We start from the raw sequence: 11,918 nt of genomic DNA on the forward strand, positions 1-11,918 counted from the left end.
GGCCTGCACCCTCTTCCAATCTGTGACCCCTCAGGGGATGTCGGAGAGCCAGTTTTGGCCTGATACCCACAGGCCAGGCCAAGGGACCCCAGCACCAGGCCTCTAGTCAATGATAAGAGAGAATCACTGATTGACTGCCTCCTGCACACCCCACATTGGGGATCAAGCCTGCAACCTGGGCATAGGCCCCCACCGGGAATTGAATCCTGACCTCCTGGTTCATAGGTCAATGCTCAACCACTGAGCCATGCCAGTGGCCAGACGATATCTGTATTTAAATATCCTTTTCATGCTTACTCTGGGACTTCCCTAATAAGACTGACCAAAGTGAATTCTAATATTTGACTGATTTTGACTTATAAAAATCAAAACTGAGTTAATTACAATAAACTAACAGGTTAAATGTTATTATTTGCTAATCAAATGATATACCATGTGCCTTAACGAATCCTAATATATGAACAAATAGTTCAACATCCTAGTTCTTCATATTTATGTTTCTCCAGTTATTCATTTAGTGGCCCTCCCAGCCGGATAATAAGTATCTCCTGTCTCACCCCTGAGTTAGGCTCTGGGGCTACACTGGCACTGTCTTCATGGAACATATAGTCTGTGGACTCTCCACTTTTATTATGTCCTCCTCTCTTTCATATGACTTACTAACTGTAAATTCAAAGTTTCTTTTTGAATCATGGGGATATGGCATCAATACAGAAGAAAATGTTGGACTAACATTCAATTTGCCAACTCCCCTGTATGATTCTCTTTCATGAACCTTTTAAGATCACTCAATACACGGTTTCAGCAGAAAGTCTGGACTATGGGCCCACTTTCTCCATTCAATTGCTTCATAATAAGTTCGGCAGAATGGAGTCCATGGAGACTGCAAATTCAGGCAACAGAGCTACTTCCATCAGGGCTTCCCCCTGGACACACACACCAAATTGTCACAGATTTCTGAAATACTGCAAGCCATTTTTCCCAACTATTCTCTTCTGTTTTTCACCATCACATGAGTGGCTTTGCTTAGTTCTCTAGCTCTCAAGGCTTTGCCCAGAGTCCCCACTCTCAGCGTGAGTTAAGAGACAACAGGATCAGACTCGATGGATCTGGAAGAAACAAACTGCAAGTCTGACTTAAAGACCTACCCTTAAATGATATGTCACACTTTGGCACCTCTGAGCAAGTACCATTGCTCACCACAATAGTGAAGATACACATATGTCCATGACATCACAGAATCAAGAAATTAGGACCTCATTATCTCTGGGAATTTGGTACCAGAGCAATGATCCTGGCAACAGAATTAGTAGAAATTCATACAAACAGAAATATATGAATGGGCAAGTGGTCAAGTAGAGCAAAGAGCATATGAATTACAAATGAATTTGTGAAATGCAACCTAAAATAACAAAGTCATAGGAGTATCACATTGTTGTAAAGGTATTTCATTTTAATTTATATATGTATATTTATACACATATGTACATTTCACTTCTATTGATGCATACATGTACATACAATTTATATATGTGAAACTGAAGAGTTAAAAGGTGATTATGACTATGGCCAAAATAATCTTTCTAAAGTGATCTGAAGCATCCTAAAATTTACATCAAACAAGTGAAATGTACATATGTATTTAATCTTATTTACAAAATACAAAGCTTTATATAACTTACATTTAAAAAGCTTTGCGTTTTGTAAATAAGATTAAATTAACATAGCAAACATTAAGAGAAAAATCATGAAACTTCCTGAAGAAGAGCCAAAGTTTCCGGTCCTAATAAATATATACATGTAGCAAGGCTGACACTGTGGTGAGAGATAAACATCTTTGGCTACCTATACAAAGTTAAAGAGAGAATATAAATCCTTTAAGAACACAGGATTTTTAAAAAAAATATCCCCCCTCCCCACATATTGCTTTAGGTTTTTAATCAGACAATGTTTTATTACATGCTTGGTCAATACCTAACTTATTTAGAATTTTCTTCAAAGAAAAAAAAAGCCAGAATATAATAATTGGTATTTATTTAAAACTATTCACATGTGTATGTTATGAAACACATATTAGGGATTTATGTGAGGATTTTATCACAATGAACTGACATTACATTTATTATGTTAATTAATATGACTTAAATAATCTTTATGAAAATGAAATACACATACAAAAGGGAAAACTGGTCTGGATGAAATATAGTATAAATTATACAGCATATTTTCCAGTAGGCCTAAAATTTCTTAAGTTTAAGGCATTTTTATTTTTAAAGAAAAAATTATTGGTAGTGAATATTTATAGATACTGTATAACAAAACACTGAATTAGACTTTGGATTCTGAAGAATGAACAACACAAAGCAAATTATATTATTTCAGAAACTGAATAAAACATCTGATAAATAATGTATTAACAGCAGATTTAGCATTATAAGAGAAAAGTAAATACATAATTTACTTACTTGGTTTGTCCATGATTTTAAAAGTTCTGAAAAAGAAGACCTGATATTAATACATCAGCTGTAATTTTATAGGTCAAATATGACTGTTAAAACAAGGTACTCTGAAAGTATATATGCACATAAGATATTCCTCTATTCATCTAGTTTATCAGAATCTGATCATTTCAACCCTTTGGTCTTGATCCTTTCTCTATTGCTATGTTTCTGAGTAGGACTTCAAAAGCTGTGGGTCAGCCAGGTGGTGGATAGCTCAGGGCTGGGCTCCAAGCGTGGTCCAGCATGAGAGAGAGAAACATTAGCTATCAGGTCCACTACTGCAAACACCTCTGGAAATTCCAGGTCCTGTGGATGTGTTTTGCCCAGCATGGATGGTAAATCTGAAAAGGCCTGACCCTTTGTTCTATGCTTTAAGACCTGTTTTTAGCCAGATAACCCACCCTTAGGGGTTGTCATAGTTGTAGTTCCATGACAATCTAACTGAAATTTTGTATTTGTTTACTTCTATTGAAAAATAAATAATAATAATAATAATAATAATAATAATAATAAACATGGTACTCAGTACTTCTGCCTTCCAGTGCCTTGATCCCATCCTATATTTCCCCACTCATATCCAGTCACTACATTTCTTATCTCTCCACTTTATATCCCAACCCCCTATATGCCTGTTAATTATAATTAACACATGAAGCAAAAACTCTGTTACCTGACTCTTTTATCTTGGACTCACACACTAACATAAACCAGACCCGACCTTCCGAAGTCCTTTCGTCTTGCTACCACTTTATTAATGCCTCCTCCTGTGTTGTCTTAAATGGTAAATTAAAAAAATCAACTGAGCCCTAGCCAGTTTGGCTCAGTGGATAGAGCGTCGGCCTGTGGACTGAAGGGTCCCTGGTTCGATTCCGGCCAAGGGCATATGCCCAGGTTGCGGGCTTGATCCCCAGTAGGGGGTGTGCAGGAGGCAGCCAATCAAGGATTCTCTCTCATCATTGATATTTCTATCTCTCTCTCCCTCTCCCTTCCTCTCTGAAATCAATAAAGATATATATTTTTTTAAAAATCAACTGATTCCTCTATATTCTTTACTAAAATCTGGTGTTCCTAGGGAGAACTCATGTCCTTCCTCTCATTTTAATTTTTTCTGTTGTTGTTAATCCTCACCCAAGGATATTTTTTCTATTGAATTTTTTAGAAAGAGAGGAAGGGAGGGAAGGAGGGGGGAAAAGAGAGAAAGAGAGCGAGAGAGCGAGAGAGCGAGAGAGCGAGAGAGAGAGAGAGAGAGAGAGAGAGAGAGAGAGAGAGAGAGAGAAGCATCAATATGAGAGAGACACACCGATTGGATGCCTCCCCAATAGGGGTCAGAGATCAAACCTGCAACCCAGGTATATGCCTTTGACCAGGAATTGAACCTGCGACCCTTTGGTGCACAAGCCGATGCTCTAACCACTTAGCTACACAGGCCAGGGTTCATTTTAATTTTAAGCATAAAATTTTGTAAACTAGTAAAATTCTTATGAACATTCCAATTATAGTCATCTCTTAATTATGTGTGCTCAAGAAATTTAGCAATGGTTGAATAATTCGGAATGCGTTTACTTGGCTCTTGAATAAAGTAAAACATTTGTTTGAGTTACTGATTTCACTTCCTGGATTTTCATAGAATAACAGTAACCTAAGTTTTCATTAGTTAGTCAGAAACCAATGGTTGTGGACCTCATCAGGCTAAAAGATTAAAATTTATGTTTTTTTCAGTTAATCTATAAGATGATCAATAATTAAATAAACATATATGCAACCAAAGTTGGCTAAAAGTTTTCATAGGCCACATTCATGTTTTAGGTTAGGAACGGTAAAAGGAGACTAGTCATATGTAACACATGCCATGGTTACTTCTGTTAATCTCACATTTCCATGATCAAATATTATACATTAAAAGTAATACCCATTAACTTAAAATATGCTAAGAGTACCTTCATAGATATATAAAATTAAAAGACTAAGGTTGTGGAGTAGAATTAAAGAATATCCCTTCATCAACATGCTGGATGGAACATCTCTAAAGTTTTTATTTATCCTCTATTGTTCATATGACAGCCCTCTTTAATATGATTAGTCAAAAAATATCCTATACCTTTAACCAATTTTACAGCAATTTAAAGGGACCATTGTTTCCATCATTCTCTACTTGCCTACAATGTCAGAAATGTACTAATTTCAAGGAGAAATCCTGAATAATACCTGGAGGAGGAACACAGACAAGTCCCCCCTGTGTGTATCTGTGGGGGGGGGGGAGGACTTTAAAATTATTAAAATAAAAAATTTTACTTAAAAAGTAAAATATTTTTAATTTAAAAATATATGTTTTTACATTTAGTTGTTTGAGCCTGGGGAGTCCAGGGCCAGTCAGAAAGAACGAGTATGCCAGAAAGAGGAAATCATTAACAAATGCTGTGAATTGCATCAGGAAAAGGTGAAAGCTCCTGAGCAATGGAGTGCCGTGACCTAACAAGTCCTTGCCAAATGAGTACCAACTTGAATATCTTTCTTTCATAGGGTCAGAGATCATTCCCTCCCTGTACAGAAATCCAAGGAAGAGAAACTAAACGGACCCCAAAACAGAGCACACTTGTTCTTATTTGCTTTTTTCCTTTCTATTTGATTACATTATTTTGAGTCTTAAACTACAAGTTTGTAAGGATTAGTATCTGTTGGGAAAAATACTGTGTAACACAATCTGGGCCCTAATTTTCCCATAGCATTTAGAATTTTCACTATTATGTAATACCTCAAGCATAAAAATGGTATGTCATAAGCTGTGGTGCAAAATGTTAAGTGACGGTTGTACCTGTGTATATGCCAGGTGGAATAAGCACTTGTGAATTAAAGATATCCACCACGTTCATTCTTGTCCACTATTTGCTGATTTAAGGATCTTTTGATTTTCTCAAACTTAATGGGTCTATCACAAGACATAACATCACTCAGCTTTGGAAATGACAGAGCTGAGTCTTGGGTGAATTAGTTCCTTAATTAACATGATACCTTTAATTAAATAATGCCTCCCACTACTTCTATAAGAAACAAATTCCAAAAAAATCTTCCAAGACAGAGAAAGTCATATTTATCCTATACAGTCTCTAATAAAGTCATATTATATACTGTACCATTGGAATCTTAATTACTTCAGGACAAATAAGACTTCAAATTATAAACTTCCATGACCAGGAGAAGGAGAAATAGTTCAGCTGATATCCAGTAACCATTCCACAGTTCATAATACAGTGAAACCCTTTTGACCATGTCTTGGGGGTCCTAAAATTTCTATCTTGTCGCTTTCAAAAAAGTATGACTGTAAAATCTGGAACCCAAAGGGGAAGCATTCCTCATTTTGGAAAATCCTGGAACTACTATGCCTACAAATTAGGCAAAACTAGATTTGAATTATTTATCCAAATGTGCTTCTTAATCGCCTAGACAAACTAGTTAAAATTTTTTCTCAGATTCCCAAGATGGGGGATATATGTTCTAAATTATTTTAGCAAGTTATTGTGTAAAATCCATCACACAAATGTCCCTAAATTCCTGTGAATAAGTGAAAATGAGTTATTAGGCTTGGAGGAGGGGAGAAACTGGGCACAGGAACACTTGCTGAGGTAGGTCACAAATAAAATACTTTTTATGTTGTTCAGCTTATGTTCATAGGTAAATTTTGTGCATTTAACAAGCATTAGTTAACACTGAGGACAAAAATACTTCATCTGTTGAACTGTAGTTTTGGTAAAAGGTAAATAGACTAAAACCAGATGAATTTACACAGATATTGAGTCCACCAGACAACCAAATGCATGTACAAGGTATGGGATGGAAGTGAGGTGGCTAAGGCTGATTTATAAAAGCAAAGTATCTGGTAATGGGGAATCTTCCTATGAAAGTCTACTCCTGCATTTTATGTTCAAGGAAACAAAACAAACATGCTCAGAACCACTTTGGGATAGCATTTTATAGTAAACTTGAAGATAAAAATAGGTATTGCATCAACTGGAACCAACTGAGAATGTGGTGGTCAAGTGTTCTACAAAACTAACAATTAAACCAAAAAAGACAAAAGAAACAAAAACAATTTTATGTCAGTTATCCTGGCATGGGTGCTTTATTCCTCCTGCAAAGCCTTTGCTAACAATTCCCAGAGGTCCCTCACAAATTTGTTTCCTTTCCTCCTTATAAATGAGGAAATTACACCCAAAAAGTGAATGGTTACTTAATGCTCACTCACTAGCTGAATTAAAATGATTTATGGTTCATGTGCTTTATGCTCATGTCCTTGATTCATTAAAAATTTTTTCCCAAATTGTCCAGTTTCAGTAAAACTTGTTAAAAGACTATCTTTATGGTATCTCTCTTAATAATTTCAAATTTACTCATGACCATTTTGTTTTTAGTAGGCCAGGCTAGAAATTTTATAAGCACTTACTACATTCAAAATTTTAAAAATGAAAAGCACAGTTGTTAGTACTAATTAACAGCTGTACTTTGACTTTTTCAATTTAGCACTATTTAAGAAAGTGCTATACAGTGTGTGTATATACACATATATAATGCACATGTACATTTATAAATATTGTGTAAATATTAACTTAGTATAAAACTTGTGCCTTTTTTCATAGAATATTAATGAAAGGCATAGAGCATGTAAAACAGTGTAACAATCACTAGAACAAAATGACAGACAATACTTTATTGTGAGCACTCTAAGTGCTATAAATAAGTACAATGGTGCTAAAATAGAGTTATGGGGGCACCAGGTTAGATAGTGGGGATGTGTGTGTCAAGGAAGACAGATCCCAGAGCTGAAGGAAGTGTGTGTGAAGAGTGGGTAGGGTGTGGCATTACAGACAGAGGTAACTGCATAGGTAGGAAGTCCTGAGGCTGAGGGAGCTTGTGTCATTCAAGAAAAGGAAAGTTCTGTGAGTTACAGACGAGGAGGAAGAGGTCATTAGACATGAGATGGAGTGCTCACACATTCACTGACTCCAGCTGCACTTTACACTCTGAAAGGCCAGAGCATAGCCAGTCCAAGGCAAGGCACTTAATTGGTGCTTGTTGATTCAATAGGGTGTGTACAGTATTAGTTCATTCCTTTCAGTCAGAAAGAACAGCTCCCTTACAGATCTGAAGGCTGCTTAATCTCCCATGACCTAGCTATTTCAAATGCCACTTTTCTAGCTAAGTGCAGAAGTCCACTAATTTTACAAGCAGCCTTGTGTTAGTTCAGCCTTCAAACTCCTCCAATCGCCAGGGTAGTATTAAGAGGAACTTCTGCTGTTACAAAAATTCAAGGGAGAAAAAGTGATCCCAAATTGCCTGACACTTGACACTAAGCAAGGGACACTTTGCACAGTACTAATCATGTTCCGTATCTTGCTAAACTAGGAGAAACAATAGTTTCCTGCCTGTTCCTGGAACTGGGAACTTACCATGCCAGAATTCCAGGAATAAATAAATGTATAAATAAAACCCCAGGGAACCAGATAGTAAGCATGGAGAAGCTGAACTTTGTCAAATATTCAAACAATAAGAACTGATTTTCACTGAGTACTTTCTGCAGTGCCAGATCCTGCCCTAACGAAGTTCACTAATTCAGGCCATACTCTAACTCTTGTAAATCTTAATAGTTGTACAATTTCCAGAATGAGGTAAGGAAGAACGGTCTTTGAAGAAACTGGCTGGAAGTCCCAGATATTAAGTAGTACAGGCAGGATTCAGTCAGGCAGGTGGACTCCTGAGATAATGGTCTTGGCCTCTACAAACCGCCTCTATCTTTCCAATGCTGGTGTTCCAGGGTGCCTGGCATAGTTCCACCCACACTCCTATTTAGTGTTTACTGTTAAACGACAGCTAGCAGGCTCTATTACTCGTCCCTTCCAACTACCCCCATGGGCTGGCAGATACCCCTGGGCCCAGGTTCGTGCCTTGATTCAAGGTGCTCTCGGGACTGTGAAGACGCCCACTTAGAAGAAGCGGAGCCTGGCTGGCGGATTCAGGCGGGGATCCTCGTCAGGGCAAGTTCCTGGCCTGGAGCACCCGGTGGCCAGCAGGGCCCTTCCTGAGCCCGGGCTCCACTTCCGGGCGGCTTCCCATGGCCCCTAGGATCCCTGTCCCACCGGGTACCCGCCAATCTCTGTGCAAGAGCAACCAGCCGCCCTCTTGCCCCTGTGTCACAAGCCGCCCCTGAAGTCCCGCGCCAGGCCTGGCAACCCGCAGGTACCGCGCCCCGAGCCAGGAGAGGGAGAATGCCCCCTGCTCACCTGTGGCTGCCGCTGCTCCGTGACCGCCTTGCGCGGACCAGAAAAGGGAACCCGGGGTAGGCGGTGGCTCTGCTCCCTTTGGCCCGAGTGGCCCCTGCGCGGAGGGTTACACAACCTCCCCGGAAGTCACCAGGAAGGGGCCTCCTAGCGACCTTGGCGCCGAATGCAGCTCTGGTTTCGTTTCCTGGATCCTATGTATACAAAAGGGTTCCCTAGCGTCCTGCGCGCTTGTCCGGTAGCTGCTGGAGGGGGAGCTGCAGGAGACCACCGCCCGCCCTCCTCTTGCTCTCTGGACCGGCTGATACAACATTGGCTCTGCGGCTTAGAGTAGCCAGGCACTGGGGCGCTTACACCCGCTGGAACTGGGGGTCATTACCTGGAGTTGGCTGCAGGGGTGGGGTTGAAGGCACTTCCTTGACTCTGGCCTTGACCTTCATCCCTTACATTCCTGTCACTTTCAGGGGTGGGAGCAGTGAATGGTTCAGAGCACACATGTTTTTCTTTATGGGATCTTTTCACTTTCGCTCTCTGGCTCTTTGTCTCTCTCAGTCTTTGAGGCTTAACGCTTTTTAAGAGTTTAACCGACCAGATGTGTTTAGAATGTTTAGTTTTTCAGGTCCCTGGGACTGGCAATCAAGCACAATAAATATTTGAACTGAACTGAAGAATTCATTGATTTCTTTTTTCTTTTAAAATTTTCATTTACAAAAGTAACACCTGATCTTCCACACAATAAAAGCGAAATAAACCAGTCAGACAAAGACAAGTATCACATGCTCTCACTCATATGTGGAATCTAATGAACAAAATAAACTGATGAACAAAATAGATCCAGAGATATAGAAGCATGGAACAGACTGAGGAATTTCAGAGGGAAGGCGGGGGTGAGGAGAGGAGTGATTAACTGGGGGACTTATATGCATATATGCATAGCCCAAGGACACGTGGTGAAGGCCTGGGAGGGGCGGGTGCAAGGTGGAGGGGGTCAATGGGAAATCAAACAAAGGGGATATCTGTAATGCTTTCAACAATAAAGATTTTGAAAATAATAATAAAAATAAAATTTTAATTTACAAAAGTAACACATGATCTTCCACACAATAAAGCCAAATATGGAGAAAAGAAGTGAAACATACCTTCTGCACCTCCTCTTCCCCCCATGACACTTAATAGACATTTGAACATTTACTGAGAGAATAGAGAGGTGGTAGGAGAGAAGGGAGTTTAAAGGAAGGGATATAGGGACATTGAGAAAATAAGACTGAAAAAGGAGGGAGGAAACTGTTAGGGTCAAGGAAGGAGGTACACATGAGGCCAAAAGTGGTAAAGAATTACAAATTTACTAGAGGCCCGGTGCATGAAATTTTTGCACTTGGTGGTGAGAGGTGTCCCTCAGCCCAGCCTGCACCCTCTCCCAGTCTGGGAGCCCTCAGGGAATGTCCTACTGACATCCAGCAGTAGGACATCCTTAGCGCTGCCGAGGATGCAGGAGAGGCTCCCGCCATGCCAATGCGCTCACCAGCTGTGAGCCTGGCTTCTGGCTGAGCAGCGCTCCCACAGAGCGCACTGACCACCAGGGGGCAGCTCCTGCATTGAGCATCTGCCCCCTGGTGGTCAGTGTGCATCATAGCGACTGGTCATTCCTGTTGATTTGCATATTAGCCTTTTATTATATAGGATTGGTCATCTAGAAAACAGATGGGTTGAGCCCCAAAGTGGCGCCAGCACCCAAGGATGGGGAGTCAGAGATTTTAAAAGACTCTAGGCAGACTTTTTCAGCAGGGGATTCTCTGGACAGGTCCAGATCCTGGGCAAGTCAGGAGGGGAAAGTTACTGATCTTAGCAAATGGAAGGTGGTTTAAGATAAAGGGCATGTCAGTTGCCAAACAATCTAAAGGTCAGTTTCCCAGGGGAGGGGGACATAGATTCAATTATTTGATCAGACCTAACGGAAACCTAGTCACTTTGGTTTGAATCCCTTCTCATTTGTGTGACTGTACAAATTGCACTCTCTGTATCTATTTTTTAATCTGTAAAATGAGGGTAGTGATACTATCTACTCATAGAATTTTAAAAAATCTTTTTTGTTGAAAGTATTACAAGTATTCTTTTTCCCCCTTTGACACCCTCTTCCCTCGCCCTTCTCCCCCAGGCCTTCACCAAACTATTGTCTGTGACCATGGGTTATGCATATAATTCTTCCCTTCCCTCTGAGATTCATTAATCTGTTTTATGAGGATTAAAGAAAGTTAAAATATACAAAAAGTTCAGAGTGATGCCTGCCAGAGTAGGCACTAAATAAAATTTTTAAAACATAAACAGGATTATTTTATGTAAAGTGTTCCCTCATGTGTTTCCACCTTATGAAACATCTTGGAAATCTCCTCATCTTTAATACAGAACTAAATGTTGATCTAGTCATTGCAGTATGCTTTGCTTCCAATTTCATGATTACAAATTATGTCATGGTCATAATCCTTTCACATATCTTTCTGTACACACCATAGAAACTTATCATTCTGTTCTTCTGCCTGCCAAATATAGTCTGAGAATGCTTGTTTTACCACATCTCTCCACTTCCTAAATATCATTTCCAAATGTTTGCTATTTTGATTGGCAGTATTAACTTATTATTGTTTTTGTTAATTCCAATTGTTAGTAATACTGAGTAATTTTTTCATATTATTACTGAACATTCTACCATTTTCTTTTGTGATATGTCTGATATTTAATACAGTTTTCTGTTGGATTGGGACATTTCCTCCCCCTTTCTTATTTGTTGTGCTCTTTATATACTGTGTATTGAATCCCTGATCTATTAATAAGGTACAATCCTTTTGCCTAGATGGTCTCTGAATTATGTCTAATTGTAAGTTGCTTTAGCAATAAATAGTTTTCATTTTTAATAATCTTTTACAGTGTTTTCCACTTTTGACTTCTGGGATTTGCATCTATTTTTAGAAAGCTTCCTGTATGCACTCCAGAACATCCAGTATGAGTTCTTTCTTGACACCTGTTTATTCTCTCTCTTTTTTTTAATCAGTACACAACTTTTATTTTCTATAATAGTTGATTTACAATATTATGTCAGTTTCAGTTATATTGATTAGAAATTTTATATCTTACAAGTGATCACTCAAATAAG

At 39.1% G+C, this 11,918-nt stretch overlaps 1 protein-coding gene across 1 annotated transcript in view; it reads right to left on the minus strand.

Annotated features, from left to right (window-relative positions):
- Positions 1–9,137, minus strand: part of LOC308242491 (phospholipid scramblase 1-like) — a 30,259-nt gene extending 21,122 nt beyond the window's left edge. The window contains exons 1-2 of the mRNA XM_080656946.1: positions 8,774–9,137; positions 2,466–2,491 (exon numbers count right to left, since the gene is read on the minus strand). Coding sequence (XP_080513072.1) covers positions 2,466–2,478 — 13 coding nt within the window. The 5' untranslated portion in view covers positions 2,479–2,491; positions 8,774–9,137. The remainder of the gene's footprint in view (positions 1–2,465; positions 2,492–8,773) is intronic.
- Positions 9,138–11,918: the final 2,781 nt, after the last annotated feature.

This window comes from Plecotus auritus (assembly GCF_963455305.1).
Source record: "Plecotus auritus genome assembly, chromosome: 2".
Taxonomy (NCBI): Eukaryota; Metazoa; Chordata; class Mammalia; order Chiroptera; family Vespertilionidae; genus Plecotus; species Plecotus auritus.